Source organism: Excalfactoria chinensis, chromosome 1 (genome assembly GCF_039878825.1).
Source record: "Excalfactoria chinensis isolate bCotChi1 chromosome 1, bCotChi1.hap2, whole genome shotgun sequence".
NCBI classification, from domain to species: Eukaryota; Metazoa; Chordata; class Aves; order Galliformes; family Phasianidae; genus Excalfactoria; species Excalfactoria chinensis.
In genome coordinates, this window is record NC_092825.1 from 165,266,773 (window position 1) to 165,289,404 (window position 22,632).

The 22,632-nt window shown below is 44.3% G+C and overlaps 1 protein-coding gene across 3 annotated transcripts; it reads left to right on the top strand.

Moving 5' to 3' along the window:
* Window positions 1-2,281: 2,281 nt before the first annotated feature.
* Window positions 2,282-13,684, top strand: GPR12 (G protein-coupled receptor 12). 3 transcript variants are annotated; one of them, XM_072326427.1, is made up of 2 exons: window positions 2,282-2,434; window positions 2,776-13,684. In XM_072326427.1, the coding sequence occupies exon 2, from the start codon at window positions 2,873-2,875 to the stop codon at window positions 3,869-3,871; it is 999 nt and encodes a 332-aa protein (XP_072182528.1). In that variant the 5' UTR covers window positions 2,282-2,434; window positions 2,776-2,872; the 3' UTR covers window positions 3,872-13,684. The 3 variants fall into 3 exon arrangements, with proteins under 3 accessions (XP_072182528.1, XP_072182527.1, XP_072182529.1); XM_072326426.1 differs by having other exon boundaries at window positions 2,860-13,684; XM_072326428.1 differs by having other exon boundaries at window positions 2,863-13,684.
* The last annotated feature ends 8,948 nt before the right edge of the window (window positions 13,685-22,632 follow it).

The following is a 22,632-nucleotide window of genomic DNA, read 5'->3' on the forward strand; positions in this document are numbered from 1 at the left end:
CTGTCAGAGAAGTTGGTCATCTCAACTATTATAACTGAACACACCTTTCAGAAAAGTTCTCAGAAATATCCCCCATGCTTTTTAGACTCAGGATGCCCATTATCTCATTTTAAATACCTAGAATTATCAACACGCCTTCGATCATTTTCAGCTTTGAGATATTACTCTGCCAGCAACCAGAACAACCAAATACAGCTGGAAGCCAGCCTTTCCACCTGAGCATGTTCAAGATAATGATTCACAGTACAAACTTTTGCCATGCTAACATACACCCCTTAGTATCTTTATTAGGTATGTCTTGTTTTCTGGTTTAAAAAGCCTGAGAAGTGAGCATAGAACCAATGCTCTCTGTGGTCCTTTGAGGAACTTCACATACTTAGTGGTGGCCTGAAGCTCACTGCATATCACATTCAGCTCAAGCTTTATTCACAGTTAGTAATCCGAGACTGGCACAAAAGTGCTTGCAACAAAAAATAGATGCAAGATGGACAGAAGCATAAATAATGTGCACTGTACACAGTTCCAGAATAATCCAGCCATGACAAATTAAAATAATAATAATAATTTTAAAAATTAATTTAAAAAAAAAAAAAAAGGAGAAAAATAGTTATTTAATGTACACATGCAGAAGAAGTAAATCACTACGCTGCGCTAAAGGAAGCAGGAAACAGTGGTTGGAAACAAACAAATAAACACTGAACCAATTATCAGACAAAACAGCATTCTCTGACAGAGGATACCTCATACTAGCCATGGCTATTGAGAGCAGTTGGCATCCAAGTGAGAAGGGATGGCTTACATACATCTAAGACCATCATGTTCTCTTACCTGAAGAGAATAAACTGAGAGTTATGAGAAAAAATTCCCAACCTTCATAACCTATAGAGAAATAAAAATCAATTGCTACTAATTTGGGGTACATTTTTTCTTCTGGCTTTTGCCCATGTAGAACTTTCATTTCCTGAAGACATCTTCCCAGAAGGTATTAAGAGGAAATCATTTGTGCTGGATGTGCTGTTCCAGTAATTAATTATCGTGCAATTGAATGTGCTTGATTTTGAATCTGAACTTCTCTAACCTGGGCTTCCAGGCATTATACCCTTTTAGGGACATATAAAATCCAGGTGAAAGAATGTTCTAATCCAATCGTCTTGATTTTCTTCTAGATAAACTGAAAAGAGTAACTTCTATAAATCCTTTGCTATGAGGCAATTTCTCAGTTCTTCAATGCTGTATCTGTGACTTTTCTCTCTTCTTTTTCAGTACGTTAGAAAAAAACCCCACAGGTTGAGCAGGAAAGCATACACAGGGGTCTTGAATATCGCCAGAGAAGAAGGCTCCACCACCTCTCTGTGCAACCTGTTCCAGTTCTCTATCACCCTCACAGTAGAGAAGTTCTCTTGCCTGTTTGTATGTAACTTCTTGTGTCCCAGTTTTTACACACTGACCCTCATTCTGTCACTGTATAACCACCAAAAGGAGCCTGGCTTCAACCATGTGCCTCTCACACCTCGGGTATTTCTGAACAACGAAGTGATCCCTGCCGTCTTCTCTCCTCCGGGCTGAACAGCCCCAGCTCAGCCTTTTCCCATAAGGGAGATGCTCCAGGACCCAGTCACCTTTGTGGTCCTCAGCCTGACTTTCTCCAGTAGTTCCCTGTCTTTCTTGAACTGGGTGGCTCAGAACTGGACACAGTCGTCCAGATGTGGCCTTATAGGGCCAGAGTAGAGGGGGAGGATCACCTTCCCGGACCTGCTGGCCACACTCCTTGTAATGCACCGCAGGATCCCATTGGCCTTCTTGGCCACAGGGACACACTGCTGGCTCATGTCAAACCTGCTGCCCACCAGAACACCCAGGTCTTTCTCTGCAGAGCTCCTTTTCAGCAGGTCAGCTACCAACCCGTACTGGCGCACGTGGTTATTCCTCCGCATGTGCAGGACTCTACACTTGCCCTTGTTGCTCTCTTGTTCTCTACCCAGCTCCAGTATGTCCCGCTGAATGGCAGCACAGCCTTCTAGCTTCGTCTCATCAGCAAACCTGCTTGTGTGTGAGCTCTATCCCACTGTCCAAGTCACACCGTTCCTGTTCACGGCCCTCCATCACAGAGCCCTCAGTCACAGCCCCAAACAAGGATCCCTCCTATGAGCCACTCAACTCCCACCCGCGCCCACCGCCTCGCAGCAGGAGGCATCTGCGCAGGCGCGCGAGCACGAGGCGAGTCCCCGTTCCCGCGCAGAGCCCACGTGGCCGCGCGCGCGCCGCCTCCCTCTCTCCTCTCCTCACCCGAGCCGCTGCGCGCGCAGGGGAAACGAAGGGGAGGGGGGGGGGCGAGCGCGCGCACCTGCGCTGCGCCCTCGGCCCCTCGCGCCGAGCGGTGGAGGGCGGCCGCCTCGGAGGGACCCCGAGAGCCTCGTCCGCCGGGAGAGCCCAGGTGTGTGCCGGGCGGGGGGGCTGCCTGGGGGTCGCGGTGCCCGCGCGGAGTTTGTGAGCTCCTCGGGAGACCTCGCCCTCCTCCCCCCCCCACAACCCGGGCGGGGCTTTCCTCACTGAGGGTCGGGGAAGGACCGCCGCCCGCTCACCGGAACGCTGACCGCGGCTGCGGCGCTGCGAGGCGGGGGGGTCGTGCTGTGCTGTGCTGTGTTGTGTTGTGTTGTGGTGCCTTTCCCTCGGCGGGGGTCGGTGTTCGGCTGGCTCAGTGTGTGTGTGTGTGTCCCCCCACCGTCCCCCGCCTCTATCCGGGTGCCGTTTATGTAACAAGTGCCCTCCCGGCAGGCGGTGCCGCCCGGGGCGCTGCGCTCTCGGGGCGCTGCCCGCAGTGCTGCGGGCGGGCGGTAAAACCGTGTCTTTCCGTTGAAGAAGCGGGGTTAAAATGAATGAAGAGCCGACGGTCAATGCGAGCTGGCTGCCTCAGGACCGCGTAGAAGCCAGCTCTACCGAGAATGCCTCGGGCTCCTCCCTGGTTCCTGTGGTAGAGCCGGAGCCAGAGCTGTGGGTGAACCCCTGGGACATTGTCCTGTGCACCTCGGGGACCCTTATCTCCTGCGAGAATGCCGTGGTGGTGCTTATCATTTTCCATAACCCCAGCCTGCGAGCGCCCATGTTCCTGCTGATAGGCAGCCTGGCGCTGGCGGACCTCCTGGCTGGGATCGGACTGATCGTCAATTTCGTGTTTGCGTACCTGCTGCGCTCGGAAGCCACCAAACTGGTGACGGTTGGACTGATTGTCGCCTCTTTCTCCGCCTCCGTGGGCAGCTTGCTGGCTATCACTGTCGATCGGTACCTCTCCCTCTATTACGCTTTGACTTACAATTCGGAGAGGACCGTCACTTTTACCTATGTCATGCTTGTGTTGCTGTGGGGAGCAGCGATCTGTATCGGACTGCTGCCTGTGATGGGCTGGAACTGCCTCAGAGATGAATCCACCTGCAGTGTTATCAGACCGCTCACTAAAAATAACGCGGCGGTCCTCTCGGTCTCCTTCTTGCTTATGTTTGCCCTCATGCTGCAGCTCTACATTCAGATCTGTAAAATCGTGATGCGCCATGCCCATCAGATTGCCTTGCAGCACCATTTCCTGGCCACTTCCCACTATGTGACCACCCGAAAAGGAGTGTCTACCTTGGCCATTATTTTGGGGACTTTTGCTGCTTGCTGGATGCCTTTTACTCTCTATTCCTTAATAGCAGATTACACCTATCCTTCTATATACACCTATGCCACCCTCCTGCCAGCTACCTACAATTCCATCATCAACCCTGTAATATATGCTTTTAGAAACCAGGAGATACAGAAAGCGCTGTGGCTCGTCTGCTGTGGCTGCATTCCTTCTAACCTGTCTCAGAGAGCGAGATCACCCAGCGATGTCTGACTGGCGGCCGGCAGGACGTTCCTTAACACCTTCCTTCCCAGCCATCCTTGTGACCATGTCTTTGGTTTAGGTGCATTCATCAAGCGCTGTGTGGTGGGTTCTGATCGGAGCCACGGGACGTGCTGACCCTTCTGTGAACGGCAAACCCCAGTGACCAAAATGAAGCAAGTGGTTTGAAAAGGGAGATTTCCAAAATCAAAGTAATCGGTGTTCTTACAGATTTATAACGTTGCTCAGGGTCTTTTTGTTATAAATATATAACCCAGACTTTGCCATGCTTGCCACGATTTTACCTTAAGTTTGCTAATTAAAAATGGATTTAAATAGCATACCTCATTTGAAATTGCTTATGTGATTGAGTTCAGCCATACTGCATGTTACAGTCTGTCGTCAGGATGTGTTTCCCCTCTTAATTCCTATTAAAACAGTAGGGGGAAAAAAATAGAGGAAGGAAAAAAAAACCACTGTCCTGTTCCCACAAACTGATTTTTTTACATCATCAGAATGCTCTTCAAAATAATGGCCAATTGTCCTGATTTATCTGGTATTTATTGTGGTCATCTCAGTGCAATGAATTTGCTGTAAGTGAGGAAGTACTTGCACAGCTTCTATTGTATGTCTCAACGTGAATTAGGTTGATCGTTATTTTCATAGAGTTCCTGTTCTCTACCAAGTTCTGGCTGGATATTGAAACAGAAGATAGGCTTTGCCTTCCTGCTCAGAAGTCAGGCTGATGTTTTCCTCTTAGATGTGGGACATCAAGCCTTATTATATTATCAATTGTGAAAGAACTCACTGGGGAGTTTCAAAGTTGATGAATCAACACGGTCTCTTCTGACTGCATTTGTAACAGACGCAACACTTCGATGTGTCTTAGACAAGATCTGTCTTTCCATAGTGAAATATCAAATGGAATAACCTAATAATTTGGATCTACGTGAAATGCTTCCACTTCAGTTTATTGCCAAGCCAAAACGATTGCCACGTGTTTTCACTATTCTGCTGTAATTGAAAATGTAGAAATTTCTAATTCAGATTGTATCTGGCTCATAATTATGTGCAACCAGAACTGCAACATGAATCAAACTTCTCTCCCTTTCTGTCAGTTTTGCCCGTCACATATTGGGATTCTTCTCACTGTATGCATGTCAGTTCTCTTGATTATGAAGATGATAGCTCTGGTCTAAAAAGCGGAGCTTCCTCTCACGAAGGGTTAAGTTGAAAAGCTATTTCTTACCTTTTACTGGAGCCACGTTAGAATGCAATAGAAATAAAACATTGCTTTCTAATTTCAAGACTTAATTGTCAGAGAGGAGATATTTCTGGGAGATTTCTGATGTTCAGTGTCTATTCTAATGTCAGTACATGGGAGTTCACAGCACCCCTTGCATTGGTGTTACTGGGAGCTCCATGTGTTAATGCCCTGACATCAGCAGGAGGTTATATTCCCTTGAATGTCACAGTCTGCATACTGCATTGTTGCTTCAGAATCTTCCATTGCAGTTAAAACAAAAACTCTCAAATGTAAATCAGCAATATTTACAGTTCAATGAAATAATATACCTGTGTAGTATAAATAGTAGAGAGAACCGTGTTGCTGGTTTGGATTTTTCCAAACAGAACCTGTCCTTTTCCCATGGATGTTTGGATGACTGTAGCTTTTTGTGGCAGAGTTTCTGTGACGTTAAGAATCATATGCTATACGCAGTGCTGAATCTCAAACGTGAATGAATTGTCTACAAACAAGGCTCTGTAGAGGTTTTACAAGCAATAATTAAGTTGCAATGCTGGGTTCAAATTCCATTACCTACTTGCTTCAACCTTGATGATATTTGGCTCTCTGTAAGCTGATTAGTTTGGTGATTGCATGGCATGGTCTGGTAGAGCTGTGACCTCGTAGCTCCCATGGCTTCACTGCGATTTACAGATCCTCAGCACAGTTAGAATGTGGCCCCTACTCTGTGTGGGGTGCTGGTGTTCTTTGTCTACTTAGGAATGCTCATGACACTCTAGACATTGTCAGGTTCCTATTTTGTTACAGATCTTTGTATAAGAAATAATCAGGTCATAAATATCCACACTATGTATGTGTGCAGTTTTGCAAGTATGCAAAGTATTGCAATTAAATGGTGGTAGAAGGCACGAACTGAAGCGATACAAAGCCTAGCCCATCTTTTTGCTGTTTTCTTTTTGTTCCTCTGGATCGAATTGCTGAGGAAGTGTGATGAGGATGAGCAGCTACAACTGTGACCGTAATTCAGTCCCTAGGGCAGCTGTTCTGCTGCTAAAGCAGACCTGTTCTCATCTCCTCGCATTGCCTGGCAGGCACAAGTGGTTTTCTGCCTGCAACACCTGGGTGGCAGGGAAGCTAGAAAAAAAACACACAACAAAAAACAGCACAGAGGGAAATAATGTCATCCCCTCCTTCATGCTGCTCCTTGTTGTCTTCCTCACTCCACAGGCTGCTTAAATCCTCCATGGCTTTTAACAGTGTCGGGGGAACAGCCCTTTTCTTTGTGCCAGAGCAGAGAGATTTGTGATTGGAAGCTCCTCAGGAACAGTTCGAGTCAAAAAAGAGGAGAGAAAGATTAATTATAGAAGTTACAAAAAAAAAGACTCACAAGGGCATGATTTGCCCTCATTTGATGAGTAACTCATTTACCTTTCACCACAGACAGGTGAGAAACATGATTTTGCCTCCTGAGTTACTGCTGTGACATCCAGTGAGGATGCTGGCTCTTTGAGAAGTGGTCTTAAATTGGGACTGAGCAGCATAGGCCAGAAAATCCTTCTGGAAGTCAGTGACCTTGGTTTGTCCGTAGCTGATGGACAAACCAGATGGAGCTCTAGCACGGTTTACAGTAGTAGTGAGATGCTATTAAATGCACCTTTGAATGAGTTCTTGAGAGCAGGGGCCGAGCTGTGGGTACAAAGCCTCCTACCTCACTTCCATAAGAAGAAATGCATGACAGACAGCTGCTTTTCAGACTGTGAAACTAAGTAACTTACTGCTTTGACATTAGAGTGTGTAGGCAGTTACAGTGTAGGACCCAGATCCTTAGGGTCAGGTGCCAATATCCATCTGAAATACCTCTGAAACTGGCAGAAATCTAGACAGCTTGCAGGAATGTTGTTGGTTTTGTCCCATTGAAGCACACCTGTGCATCAAAATTCACTGTGTAAAGTGTTTTCATCACGTCAACAGATTCTTTTAATAATGAGTCATTTAGTTTTAAGATTTGAAGTTCATTTTTGTTTATTAACGTATCTGACCTGAAGTTAAATTTGCTGTAGTTGTTTTTGTCATCTGTTCAACCTCAAAGCCTTTGTTTTAATTGTATTATTTTAACCATTTCTCCTAACAGTGAGAATTCCAGCAATAAGGGAAAAAAGGGTTTTAGTATAACAGCAATAAAATCCTCCATGTTGCAGGTACTATAAACTGCTGAGTAACCTCAGAGCAATAGGGAGGAAGCAATATATTCTTCAGACAGAAAATGATCTGCGTAAGGAGAAGTCTTCCCTCATTAAGCAGGTGCTGTAGGACTGATGTGGGACATTATTTCTGGTTTGTGTTACAGTCCTTGAGTTACTGAATAGGATTACTCAGCAATAGCTGCTTACCTTAGTTTTTGGATGCTGAATTCACGCTGTTTGCAAGAGAGAGCGACATGCTGCAGAGGAGATTTTGCTCTTTTCTGTGTTGGGCACTTAGTTGTACATTGGTCTTTGGATAAATTACTTGTGTTCAGCATTTCTGATTGTTACTTAATTCTGGAAATCCTTGAATTAGTGGTGCTCATCAAGGTGGGTGTATCAGGATGAATATGATGACTGGTGCTAGCCTGTTCTGAAGGCAGCTTGGTTTTTAAAAGTACAAGACAAAGGTGCCATTAAAGAAACCCCCTGCCACTACTTGGGGTGTTTGGGAGCCGACTGAAAGGCTTGCTGAAGCTGCTGTATCTTCCTGCCATGGACAGCCAGTGATAGAAGCAGTTGCATCCATCCTTTGCTTTCAAGGGACAGCCTTGAAATGTCGTGGAGTGACTGAAATCCCTCCACAAACAGTAGTAAGTTTTGGCTTGGGCCAGCCCCTGTTCTGTCCCCAAAGTGTTATTCTTCTGTTGCCTCATTTTCTTAGGGCAAACTTAGCTTCTGAAAATGAGATACCTGTATTTGTTTCTCCAAAGCACTGGGCAGCCTGCACTGTGATTGAATGTTGGGATGAAACTGCATCACTAAAATTCAGATCCCTGAAACATTATCTCATTACTTTAAGCATCAGTGTTCTGTAGCATTCAGAACCCTATTTTCAAAATGCTAGCCCTGTCTTTCATACAGAGAAAGTAAGTGTTGATCTGCCTTTTAGATGTACAATTAAGAAAGAAAAACAGTTGGACAGAGTTGGTCACAGTTTAAAGAACAGCAACTCTTCTGCGGATGAAGGATGCAGCAGGACCTGTGGGAGAAATAAAGGATAACATGAAATATCTGCATGTGTTTTCATGACATACAGACTTTCCAAATAATTTATAGTGTGCAACAAACTGAGTCCTAATAGAGCAAGACACTGCACGTTAGGAAGAATCCCTCTGTAACTTGATTGAAATTAGGCAACAGTGTTACTCAAGGGCAGGCAGTGCTTATAAAATGAAGGAGCCTTCAGGTAATGGTGCATCACTATCATTAGGAAATAAGAATTTGAATGTTCTGATTATTTTTCTTTAGCTCTTGGAATGCTGATTTATAAAGTGGTGGGTTTTCCTCTCTTCCAATGTCACGTTTAGTTTGGCGTATTGGTAGTCCAGAGATGTGCAATAAAGAAGAAATGAGACCTCAGAATCTCTGCTTATAAAGAAGAAACTAAAAGGAAGAATTGTGCTTTATATGTAAGAGGTAGAAAATAACGCAGGGAGGGTGAATTAGGTCTGCTTACCTCCCCGTCTCCCAGTAAAATGATAGGGCTCCCAGTAAGCTGGAAGTCAGACTTCTTGGGACCAAGAACTTGCAGATCCCATTAATGGATGAAAAATCTCAATGCTGGGTGCTTTCATGTTAAGGAGGTGATGAAAAATGAGGAGATTCAAGTTCTTAAGGCCTGGGGAATCAGCCAAATCCTTAGCACTTGAACTTGGATAGGAAGGATGCTTGAATGAAAGCATCCCCTGGGAAGGAAAAGTCATTTTGCACTCTGCATCTTGAGCCTTCCATGATGTCCACAGAGCACCTGAAGGATGCCATAGTGCTGCCGGTGCAGGGCATAGTGCAGCAGCCCCTGTGCCCTTGAGGCCAGCATTACTGTTGTTATTGCTGAATGGTATCCCATTCCGAATGGTATCCCAAGAACAGAAAGGAGGAAGCGCAATCAGAAGTGAGGTGCTCCTCCCTCAAACACAAACTCATGAGTTTTATTCAGATCATTAAAGTCTGAAATGGCTCCACTGCAAATGAGAAGATTTTGGTGAATAAATATTGGAAATACTAAGGAGGTTATTTTACAGTAAATCCTTCTCTATTCCTTTATTTCTGTGGAGCATCTGGGCCAGTAACTTTACAGGAGTCGTATCTTCAAGAACAACTTGCCTTTGTGCTAAAAATCTGCGTGCTGAGTTGGTTCACAAACTGTTCAGGGTCTTCTAAGGCAGACTACAAGAAGAAACTGTTGCTTATATCACTGTTCCACAGAGATACAGACTTGTTCTGGAAGAGAAGGAAACAATAACGAACGTAGGTTAGATGTGTTACAGTTAAGTAGTGCTTCAGTGTCCAGATGCAAACTAATTCAGTGCCATTGAAAGGATATGGGAAAGTTTTGCAGGGGAGGTTCTGCAAATCGATTGAGAATAAAACTCTCAATCAAGCATTCCATCCCAAATTCCTTGAATTTACTTTTGAGGAAATTTTTTTCTGACCTCCCCCCATCTTTTGTTTTGCACTCCAAGTATGAGTATTGAACAAGATATAGTGCTGTGGATCACCCCAGGTTGGGAGCAGACTTTTCTGACCCAGAACTACAGAAGTGACTGATATATACATGGGCTTGTTGGAGGTTGTCCAGAGGAGGGCTACAAAAATGTTTCAAGGGATGGAACACCTCTCCTATGAGGACAGGCTGAGAGAGCTGGGGCTGTTGAGCCTGGAAAAGAGAGGGCTGCAGGGAGACCTGAGAGTGGCCTTTCAGTATCTAAAGGGGAGCTGTAAGAAAGAAGGGGACAGACTCTTCAGCAGGGTCTGTGGTGATAGAATGAGGGGAAATGGCTTCAAGCTCGAAGAGGGGAGGTTTAGGTTGGATATAAGGAAAAAGTGTTTTACAGTAAGGCACTGGCACAGGTTGCCCAGAGATGTGGTGGATGCCCCCATCCCTGGAGATTTTTAAGGTGCATCTGGATCAGGCCCTGGGCTACCTGATTGAGCTGTGACGTCCTTGTTCATTGCATGGGAGTTGGACTAGATGACCTTTAAAGATCCCTTCAACATTAAGGATGCTACGATTACTTCTAAATAAAACAGACCTTTCTTAAAATGCTAGAGTACTTAGAAACATTGGTTGCACAATCAAGTGCTTCATCAAACCAGTAGTGAAGAGAAATTCAGCTGGTGGCAATAGCGTTTCTCTCATATTAAACCAGCAGTTCTTTTTATTTCAAAAACTTGCCTCATTCTGTTGTGTAAGTACAGTGCTACATGTTTACATAAAAGCTTCTATACAAAGGGTTTATAGGTTTCTCCTCAGTGGAACCGTTTGGAAAACAATACGCTGATAAATCCATAGCTCTGTACAAGCTTCATAAATAAGTTTCTTCATTGAGAAGAGTTAGAGAGTCAGTGTTTAACCCTGTGATTTTATGGTTTACCTCTTTCAGGTGTATCAGCGGCACTTTTGAATTGAACAGCTTTGAGCATTTGCTCCCCACTGAAAATGTACTTGATTTACTTTCAGAGGAAAAAAAATGAGGGAACTTCTCATGTTTTCTTTATGTTGGTGATAATCCTTTAAATCATTTGATCCCGCTCCTGGTTTCTCACAAACAAAGCAAGTCTAAGTGCAGACTGTGAAGACTCTGTCCTTCAAAGACCTGCCTTAGCAAATGCAATGACCCTGTACTTCTAAGGAATAGGCTCCCACAAAATAGATTTGGTTGTAAAAAAAAATAACATCAGGGAGCAGCTGTACAGTGCACAGGTGATGGAGCACTGGCACACACTGCCCAGAGGCTGTGGAATATCCTCTTTGGAGATCTCCACATCGATCTGGGCATGGGTGCCCTGCTCTGGTGTCCCTGCTTGAGCAGAGGTTGAGCAAGGTGCCCTCCAGAGGTCCCTGTTAACCTCCATCCTTCTGTGTGATTGTGAATTCCTTTCCCTGTTCTCTCTCCCTTCGTCTTTCATAAATGCTCTGGAAACAGGACTGCATGGATCACAGGTCTAAGCAGCAGTCTGCTGAGTCATCTGACACAGGTGCGCATTTTGCACTACTGATGCTAACCTGCAGGGGATTGCAGTGTCTAAAAATTCCTCTGTATTTATTTTTAAAGAGCACACCCAATATATATGTGCTTTAGAAGCAGTCTGGAAAAAGACATCGCAGAACCACAGGTTGAAAGGAGCCTCTGGAATCCATTTGCTCACATCCCTGCTCCGGCAAGGACACCCAGGCCTGGGCCCATGTGATTTGGAAAGGTCCCCAAGGAGGAGACTTTGCAGCCTCTGGGCAGCCTGTGCCAATGCTCTGCCATCCACAGTACTCCTGGTGTTCAGAGGAACCACCTGTGTGTCAGCATGTGCTCGTGGCCTGGAACTGGGTACCACTAACAAAGCCTGGCTCTGACATCTTGGCACCCTCCCTTCAGGTACTGACAGCCATCTTCTCCAGGCTGAGCCATCCTTCTCGGCTTTTCCTGGTGGGATCTGTAAAATTTGGGACCATGGTGTGGAGCTATTTATGCCTTGATTAACTTTGTTCCCTTCTGAAGTTTTCTTTTACTGCAGCATGTGCTAAGATGAAACACATCACAATAATAGGGAATTCAGCTGTTGAGTTGCTATTTTATAGAACACAAATGAAAGCAGCGTGAACCGTTCCTTTGGAAACAGAGGAAGCCACGTCCCTTTTATGGTCCTGTGGAGCTCAGGGAGTTGTGCTCCATCCGTGGGTTTTTGCTTTGCTGCTCTTTTGTTCCTCTCTGACAGCATACTCCCTCAATACATGAGCCATGCTCAAGTTCTTCTTGTGGTGCTCCTGCCCCACAGAGCTCACAACAGAATGGCACACAGGTAGGGCTGTGCTTTCAGTGTTAATCCCAGGGTCAAAGCATGCTGGTTTTGGAAGCAAGCTCTGCGTGTAGAAGAGATCTTTCTGACTGCATGATATGAAAAAGCCTTCTGCAATGACGTTTAAACCTAACTTCATCCCTTTGCTTCTGCATTTCCCATTCATTGTAAGCAGAGACTGCCTTTAGTCTGGGAGGAGGGGAATAACACGCTATTTAGGGAGTTAGCGTGCCCCAGCATGCAGCTTTTTGCACAGCTGACCACAGAGCGCGCTGAAGGCATGGTAGTCTGCTGTTGGACTCGGGCTGGCCCCACAGGTTAACCTGTACAGAAGCAGGATGTAGTTTTCCAAAGTTTGGAAACAGAGCTTGTAACTTGTGCCAATAGCGTGGAATGGGTATTGCAGCTGAAAAGACAGGTAAATGGATTATGTACACAGCAAAATATTCAGGCAGTCTCTAGGGCTACTTGCCTGTGCTTAAATGCATTTTCCAGTGCAGCTGATAGCGGTCCCATGTGTGTATAGAGGAGGACAATATGGGCTCTTCTAGAAAATGGGATTCCTACTTTTTGTCTAGAAGTAGCCACATTAGACTTCTATATGCATTTTTCACGCCTGCAACTTTTTAGTCTAAAATCTACTGTTACGTTGTCCGTTTTTGGTCCCAGCTTTATTGTCACAGCCAATACGTACGGACATTGATTGTAAATGTGTTTACAAAGAAATTTCATAGAATGTTATAATTGTGCCTCTGAAATTAAGCTATAAAACTCTGTATTTCACTCCAGGCCGCGGAATTTAGAATACTCTGGGCTGATAGAATCACTCATAGTCTTCTAGGCCTACTACCAAGAGCCCTACTTTCTTTCTATTGCCAAATACAATGAAAAATAACCTATGGTTTACCATGCCCATCTGTGAGTTTTTTAGAGAGCTTTTCCTAGGAGATACTGCACAATTCATACAAACTCCTGGTTCTCCTGATTGAAATGTGGTTCCATTTGGAATTCTAAAAGCTTCCGCAAAAGCAGCTGCGCAGGGATTGTTTTCGGTCTACACATCCCATTAGGAGACAAATGGCTTTAAAACAACAACTGGAATTCTGTGTGTTGTGCTTTGATAAAAGAACCAATTATTGGTTTAGTGCATAGCGGCGTGTGGTGGTCACTTCTTATACTAGGTAGGTTTTTTGCTTTAACTGTGGTTGAAGTTTGAACCATAGCTTGCCAGTGTATAAAATCATTTGAAAGGGAAGCAAAACATCTTTGCCTCGGTTTCCCTTAAGATTTGGATTGCAACCTACAGAGCTTCTTGTTGTATACAAGATAGTCATTTAATGCACTTTATTTAAAAAAAGGCACAAATTATTTGTTAATAAATGGTTACAATTGCACTATGCTGTAAGCATCAGTTACAAAATATGAACTGTACAGTTTTGTAGTCAACATTGTAAGTGTTTAGTCATAAACGATTGAAACGATGACATGTTTCAGTTCAATGTTAATTTTATATGTGGTGTATGTAACTATAAATAAATTTTCCTTTCTAAAAAAGACACAAAACAGAATGATTGTCCATTGAATTGCATTTCACATTTCAAGCAGCATAACTGTATTCTTCCAAAAACACGCAGTTTAGTGTATCGCAATGCAACGAGATGGCAGAGGATACTAACTGAATTGGAGGGGGGGGGTTAAATTCAGATGTGCAAACTTCAGCTGAACTTCTGTTGATCCCCTGACACCACCGAAGGACACAGCAGGAACTCCGGTTTTCTGCACAAAGTCTGAAAGAAGAGCCTGAAGGAATTCTAGAATGTAGGGTTGTGCCAAAGCATCCTTACAAGTGTACCTTTGAAATCTAAATTAATTCATTCCTACTTCACTTGTTTTCTGTCCCTCTGCCATTTAATTTCATTGTGTGTGCTCAATTTTTGGGGAAGAAAATTCAGCTGCCGTGTATAAGAGGAGCTGCAGGAGATCTACCACATGGATGTATCATCATAGTATCATAGTATCATAGTATCGTGCGAGTTGGAAGGGACCTTAGAGATCATCGAGTCCAACTCCCGGGATTCGAGCCCTCTAGTGTAGCAGAGCGGCAGTTTTACCCCTTGCGCCACAAGAGGGATTCGAACCCGGGCCCTCTGGTGTTGCAAGCGGCGGTTCTAACACCGTGCACCACTGGGGGCACACAATGTAGACACCTAATGTTTCAGTTTCAGTTAATGATCATTATCTGGGGTACATAGGAGTTGAAAGAAACTGTGTTAACTTGAATTCTTCTATTGGTTACATCTGCTCTGATTGTCTGATTAAATAGCTCCAAATGAGATGCACGATTCATTCTGTGTTTCCAGTGTGACTCTGACAGACAGGCAAAAAGAAAATGGTTGAACTGTCTCATTTTCAGAGAAACAGGGAGAGAATTCACTTGTGTGTTTGTGTTTTGAATTATTTTCTTGAGTACCCATCTTATTTTTCAGGCACGCACATTGCTGGAAAGAGCTACATCTCTAACTTTAAAGCTGACTATTCCATATCGTAGTCAATGAAAATTTGACTGCTGAACTTATCTAGTGACAGATGGTCAGGTAAGTAACGGAGAGGGAGGCTGTACTACATAGGTCTGCAGTCCTGCAGCTCAGCTGTATCTTCTGCCTCCCAGATGGAGAAAATCTCAGTGATGTTTGCCTTACCAGACACAGCTCTTCTCTCCTGCTCTCACACCAGACGTGTGGGCACAAGTTGCTTACTCTAGAGAAGAAGAACTGATGTAATGGGGAAAAGCAGGGACAAGCTGGAGCGTACCGGTTTCTCTTTCTGCAGTTAAGCTATAGCCAGTACTACAGCGCAGTAGTGATAAGGATGTATTGGATACATGTTTTTTATTTAACTAAACTTCAACTGCAGCTACATCAATTTAGACCCCTGGGATCTACCAATCAACCAATCTGCTAAACTGGAAATTGAATAAAAATTAATGGGAAGAAACAGTAAGGAGGGAGGGGAAATAAATAGTTCATCTAACAGAGAAGGTGCAACATGTCATAAACCACATTACAATAAACATGAAAAAATATATAACACATTGATATCAAATGTATTCTGTAAAGGTGGAGGCTTGGTTCTTGAATATCTTATTCTCCTTTGCACATTTTTCTCTGTCTTTGCTGATAGATACAACAGGAAGAAGAAAAAGGCTGAGATCCAACATACAATTATCAAATAAATGTTCTGTAACAACAGCTATTTATTAAAATTCAGCACCCTTAGAAGAGAAGCCACAATATCCATTTCAGTGAGGTAATGATGTAAGGATGAATTCTGCTTCTAATAAAAGGAGCAGCTAAAATGGTGAATGGCTGGCAGGCAGCTCACAGATTCTTCTAAGACCCCCAGTAAAGCATCTACAATAAATGTATTATTTCTCTCAAAAAAGGCTGAGAGGATATCAAAAAGTGTGAGATTAAGCAAGGGGTTAAGGAGGCTGTTAGAAACAAAGTACCCAAAATGAAAAGACCTCTGACCATTGTATGTGTAGTCATACTAAGGCAAAACATAGAAGACTGTGAAGAGCACAACATGTCAAAGCACAAAGAAACCTCTAATAAAAAAACTATGACAGGCAGGAAGCTTGCTCAGACAGTCTGTGGATACAGTAAGTACAAAAAATAGGCGGTCACAAAAACACTGTGGAGGAAAGTAAAATTAATTATTTGCACTGATACGTATTAAAAGAGACTTAGAAATCTTCTCATGTTGGATATTTTGTTTGCAGAGAGAAGAGTCTGAAGAGTTGACTCTACAGCAAGGAAGATGGTTCAAAGTTAAGCCTACTGAGCAGGGTGGGAGAAACTGGCTGAAATGGGAGAAATTGGTCTACGTGACAGATAATGGTGTAAGAAAGTTAGGAAATGCAACAAAGGGTGGCTGGAATTTACAGGTGGGTAAGGGGAGTTTTGTGGGAAGGAACCAAATTTTGCAGGTGATTGAAGGGTAATGCTGGGAATCTTTTGGCACTGGAATCCAACAGGCCCAACACTGCTTCAGTGAGCACCTCAGTAGTACTGTAGAAGGCTAAAATTACCTATTTAGCAGTACTGAAACAATAATTGGTGTATACGCATACCAAAATGGGAACCAGTAGTGGAAAGGTAATTAGGGTCAAATTGTTTGGAGTAAGGCTGGGGTTAGCGTTGAAAAAGATGGTGAAGAAGAGTGAAAATGGGCAAAACCATTCGCATCACATTGCCAGGGCTGTCTGAAAGTCTTCTTAGGCAACCCTGTTCATGACCACAAGTCTAAAGCAGCAATCTCAAAGGAACATCTCATACGGAGGGCAGAGTGGCTGGCAAGATCAATACATCAAATAATAGTAAAAACCTGCCAAATCTTAATGGTACTCAGCCAGAATTGTAAAGAGATTCCTTTTAAAATAACGGAAGCATTAATGGTGTTAAGGAACTGGAGGAAATCTTGGCTGCATCTTTGTGTAGTGCAGGTAACATCCTTCTCCTTGCAAAGTGATGCAGCAGCATCACAAGCTCAGGAAATAGCACTGCTGGTAGGGGTGGTTAAACTGACAGAGATCCGAAGGTATTGACAAGGTATCTGAAGGTATTTACTTCACCCAGTAATCCCAAACTGCCTCATTTCTGAATGTAGAGCATTCTGTGCCCTGTGGTTGGATATCAGATATTATTGTCAACTGTGTCTGGAGCTAAACAGAGGGAAATGGCTGAATTTTTTATTATGGATATACAACAGAAAACTTTCATGGCCAATAATAGTAAACCTACTTATAAAGATAAGTAATTGAAAGCTGTTTATCCATCAAGCACATCAAATAATTGCCATGCTGTAGTAAACAAGAGAAAACGTAGTTGTGTGAGGCTCACTAGCTGAAATTAAAGCTATAGTTCAGCACTGCCCTTTTTTTCAAGGAGACTCAGCTGCAGTGTTGCAGATGCATGTGGCTGTTCCTACCTTCTTATGTGTCTGTAGGTCACATCGGAGACAGGCTGCTGGCTTGGTGGACATTTGGACTAAGTAGAGCATATCTTTTTGTACTAAATGATTATGAATGGCTCTATTTATAGCAGGAAACCAGAGAGCACCTACAACCTCACCACTGTCCCACAGCCAGGATTTCAGGATCTATTGAAAGTGTGAGGCCTGTGCGGTTAAGGGATATTTTACCCTCGTCACTTGAAAACTATATAAGAAATACCATTGATCTGTTGTGTAGGTCAAAGACAAGTCCATTTGCAGATACTCAGGCTTTTTAAAGGCTTCCAAGTCATAGCCACCTTTTAAAGTTATTTTTAAATGGCCTTAAGTAAATCTTTGTAGAACTGCTTTTAAAGCTAGCAGCTCAACACCATCACCCCACAGCCGAAATATATATATATATATATATCTACCAAAATGTTATATCCCTTTCCTTCGCACGGTGTTAGAACCACCGCTTGCAACACCAGAGGGCCCGGGTTCGAATCCCCCTTGTGGCGCAAGGGGTAAAACTGCCGCTCTGCTACACTAGAGGGCTCGAATCCCGGGAGTTGGACTCGATGATCTCTAAGGTCCCTTCCAACTCGCACGATACTATGATACTATGATGATACTATGATAATTGTGCTAATTGTAAAGACTGCCTTTCAACTCAGGGGATTCTTTATCTGACAACAAAAGATATTTTGCTATACCAGAACACTTTCTTCCCGCTTGTGGCCTACCAGAACTGGTTTCATCTTTATTTTTTATCATGATGTATGAGGTCTAAATCACACTTGATATAGAGCCTAAATAAGCATGTTTTTAAGATGCGATGAGTTTGCCATCATCATCATTTTGATCCATCAAGCTCAAGTGCATCCTCTCAGGATTTTCAGGACAAGAATCATCACTCTCCAGATCATTCCTCTTACAGGGCAAGGGGTGCAGAAAGACACAGAGAATGTAGCAAGGTAGGATAAGAGAATCACAGAATCACACAGAATCACAGAATGGCCTGGGTTGGAAGGGACCTCAAGGATCATGAATCTCCAGCCCCACTGCCACAGGCAGGGCCACCAACCTCCCCATTCAATACTAGACCAGGCTTCCCAGGGCCCCATCCAACCTGGCCTTGAACACCTCCAGGGACGGGGCATCCACAGCCTCACTGGGCAGCCTGTGCCAGCACCTCACCATTCTCATAGTAAAGAACTTTCCCCTGACATCTAACCTAAGAGAGCCTGTCCTCACAACCCCCAAAGTCTCAGGCACTAGATTGGCCAGTTCAACCTGGTAGAAAAATATTTCCTTCCTGACATCAATGCTTAAGGTGCCCGACTCTTGAGAGGGAGATAAGGGCAGGCACCGCTCTACTCCCACTGACCCTCTCCAAGGTCCTGCATGCCCCTTGGGCTCACCCCTGGCTCTGTTCTATCCAGGTACAGCTGAGTTCACTGCTTGGCAAGGTAGTGTGTGGGTCACGCAGCCAGGGCCATGCAGCAGCAGCAGCTCCCCTCTCCCTTTATGTTTTGGCTGCCTCTGCAGTCTGGTTGTTGAAGTGGACTCTAGGATTTATTGTCAGTGCTGGATTCCCAATCCCTTCAGACAGCTTTCTGGGAGAACTAATAAAGCAGATGGTTTTGTTGGTGTGGTTGATGATTGCTTTTTTATTTTTAATTCAGTCCCATATTTTTTCTGTGCTGAGGCTGGATTTGTTTGTTTGTTTTTCTCCTTCTAGGAAGAAGTCACAGAAAAATGTCATGACCCCTTAATGTCCATTTCAGTCATCAGGCTCATTCTAGGGCCAGTCTGCCTTTGGCTGGCCACAGCTTTGCCAGAACAGGCACCAATGGCAGCACTTAGCCTTAGATTATTGCAACTCCCTGCATCTGCTGCCACAGTTTTCACAAGCTAGCTCAGGCTGGCCCAATTTTCACCGGGAGCAGCAGCAGCCCTCTTCAGATGGCAGCACCCCACCATGCATTTGCTAAACTTGGTCTTCTCTGCTAGAAGTAGGGGAGCCCAGAGAGGGGCCCGAGGGTGCTGGTTGCTGCTGATGTGGAGAGGCTGATCTCTTGCTTGTGACACCAGCTAGTGAGCTGATGCAGAAACAAACATCTGTCCAAGATGGTATTCGCTGCTCAAACTCCTGTGGTGGATCACCTGTAGGAAAAAGTCACCAGGCTCAGTGAATGTGTCATAAGTCAGACTTGTCCCATGGATGTGCAGCTTGCCAGTGGTGGTGGAAGCACATACACAGCAGAGCCACAGCAGCTATTTGATTTCCAGCTCATACTAACTCAGTGTTTTCTTCACATTTACACTTAATTTGTCTTACCAGGAATGTATTCTTATCCAGAGATGAGACAAAGCATTTGTCAGAGTCTGTTAGTTTGCTCTACTCTGTTCAGCATCTTTCTGCTTCTACTTGATTCTATTAAAGGCTCCTTTAATGAGCACACATTAAACATCTCTCTCCAGAGGTCTACGCAGTGGAATCTCTGTCTTTTCCATTGCTTCACAAAGTGAAGAGACACTTTGTTTTAGTCAAGTTAAAAACGGAACAAAATGCTGCTGTTTCCCTTTCAGTCATCTCACCTTCAGCAGTGATTTGCAAGGAGACTGTTGCTTTTTTCCTTCATGCAAAAGTTATTTTTTACACCATTTAAATGACAGCTTAATCATACGATAAAGGGCTTCCCCAAGCGCGAGTCTTTTCCGTGTGTCAAAATATCAGTGGATTCCATATTTAACATCAGACAGAATTGTGCTGCAGCAGTAGGCAAAGCTTCCCTGATTATTATATCACTGTGGAGAGCACTTCCTTCTGGAAAGCTGTTCTGAGATAAAAGTCAGCAGGGCACTGATCCTCACAGCGGAAACCAGCAGGAAAAATCCATAGCAGCAGCCACGTACCTTGAAGGATGTCAGCGCACATGGAAAGGTGAGGCCATATGCAGAACAGTTCAGGCCATTTGTGACAAAGTAGTGATATTTTTTTCAGAGATGAGGAATCCTTGGCAAGCGCATGTAAAGCGCTTCACAGCGGGTGGCAACATGAGCAGAAAGAGGTCCAAGCACACGGGAAACACAAGTGTCTGCTGCTCGTCCTTCCTGCTTCCCTGCCCCTGTGCTTGCTGTGAGAAAGTAGCAGGTAAGAGTGGCTTACTCTGTGCGTTTGTGGGATGAACAGCTGACAGAAATTAATACAGTCAGTTGAACATCTTTCTTTTTTAAAGAACAATTTCCATTTTGAACAATTTCCACTCCTGCAAAAGGTAGGTTCCACCACACTGCTTTTATGTCTCCCTGTCGGTACCTTCTATCACCTAGAACAGCACACCGTCACATGTTAGTTTTAAAGCTTGACAATTTAAAATGACCGTGTCTGCCCTTCAGGGCCGTATCAACCTCTTGGTGATGCAGAAGCAAATGCCAGTAACATGAAAGGCTTCCAGTAATAGGCTGTGGGAAAGAAATTGATGCTTTGCAGGTTCTGGGGGGCTTTGGGGTCTGGGCACTCTCTTCCATTGCATGCTGGAGACGTGCCTTCATGCCCAGCTAGCAGAAATCCAACTGGAGATGCAGCAGCTGGGAGCTTAAAGGTTGTGAGAAGTATATGGTTTGCTTGGCCTCCTAATTACTATGAAAGTTATACAAACCCGCATGCTTAGTAGAGCTTTGCTAACACCAGTGAAGAATGGCTTTATTTTGTTCCTGGTAGAGACAGAGCCCAAGAAGTTTTTTTTGCAACCAGCATCAATTGGTTCAACTGCAGCAGAGAGAATATTTCCTGCAGAATGGTCAAGGGCCGTTTGCAGCTTTCCAAGTCAAAAACAATCCTTAAAACTCCATCTAAAAACCACCTAGCAGCTGTGTAGAGCCCTGTGATTACCCCTGGGTTGCAGCAGCTAACAATGAGAAACAGAACTAGAAACAGAATCCTGCTCAGGCGAGCATATGGGTTTGTTGCTGATGGAGAAACCAGAAGCCCCGTGCTTGACCTCAGGTAGGTTTTGGCTCAGAGAAATTCCACTGCTGTTAAGAGAGCAAGTGTGCAAGTAGAAGAGCACGACTGTACCAGGCATGTACATCATCACAGACTTCTAGGACGTGGCATTTCAGAAATAAACAGAGACAGAGTAATGAGCCAGTGCGTGTATTTTGTGAGAGCCTGTCCTCTCGACAGTGAACATTATAAAAGACATTAGGAAACAACCTCTGGCTCTGCTTTCCCTCTTGTTCTCCATCAGGAGCAGTCTGTGAGGTATGGAGATGACACATGAGATGCCTGTGAGGGGAGGCAGCCAGAGGAGTAGTTGGGAAGGAGCCAGCTTGGACCAGCCTAGAGGAAGGATTTTATGTTGATGCATGTGTTCTGAGCCGTAGAGAGGGCAGACAGATGGTGAGAAGGGGATACAGTCCCCTGTGTGCTGGTAGCCTGAGACAACACCCACAGCATATAGTACAAATTTAGTAACAGAGAGGAGCTGAGGAGAAGCTTTGGAAAACGGGCATAAAACTTTTACTTTCCCCAACCAGCAGCAGCCACAGAGAACACCTCCATTTGGGTCTGCAATAGTGCTCAATGACAGACACACCTGGGGGACCCAGGGCTGGTTATCTCGAACCAGTTCTTTAGTCCTTGAATGGGATGATTTTGCCTTTCTTTTTCTTCTCTGTACACTGAGATGAGAGTAGTGCTGAAAACTGCCACCCAATCTGTTCTCGTGCTTGTAAAAGTGTTTTTCTCATCAGAAAGAGTCTGATAACAAACATTTATGGGCAAGGGGAGGATTAAGGACGAAAGCTATTTCACTTATTCAACGAAAGCTAAAAGTGACATGAGTATAGCGTGGTAGGAATACCATCTGGAATGAACAGGAGATCTGAGGAGCCTATGAACAAAAAAAAGATGATGTAAGATGAGCTAATGGATGGAAGCTGAAGCAAGTTCAGTCTCCTTCAGTTCCCAGATATGTAAGCATTGGGTGACAGTCCCAGAAACATGGGTTCTCATACCTGATGATGGGATGGCTTGGGCTATTGGACTGCATAGAGGAATAAATGAGTGTAAAATAGAAGAGCCTTTAAAATATTGATGGCCTGACTTCATGGTTTAATGGCTTCTTACTATGAACCAGTGACCCACAGTAACATCAGTGCCTCCACAGGCTAAATACAATGGGCCTCCAGCCTTTTATTTTTTCCACTTACATATGATGCTCTTTGTGATCTTAAGTGTTACAATGAAATTTACCATGGAGCACAAGCTTTGGGAATAAGGTTATTTTAAATTAGACCAAGGTCTTCCTTGGCCCACAATGTGTTTATGTCCTACCAGAGGCAGAAATAGCCTTTCAAATACAAAAATAACACTTGAGTCTCTGTGTCTGCAACAGATAGACCAGAGCAGGTAGAAAGGCAGCATTACAAGCGTGTCCTTTAAGAAACGACATGGCTCACAGTCATGCAGCTCCAGCCCAAGCTGT

Excerpts from the sequence above, each read along its gene's own strand:
- GPR12 (XM_072326427.1), top strand. The coding sequence starts at position 2,873 with ATGAATGAAGAGCCGACGGTCAATGCGAGCTGGCTGCCTCAGGACCGC.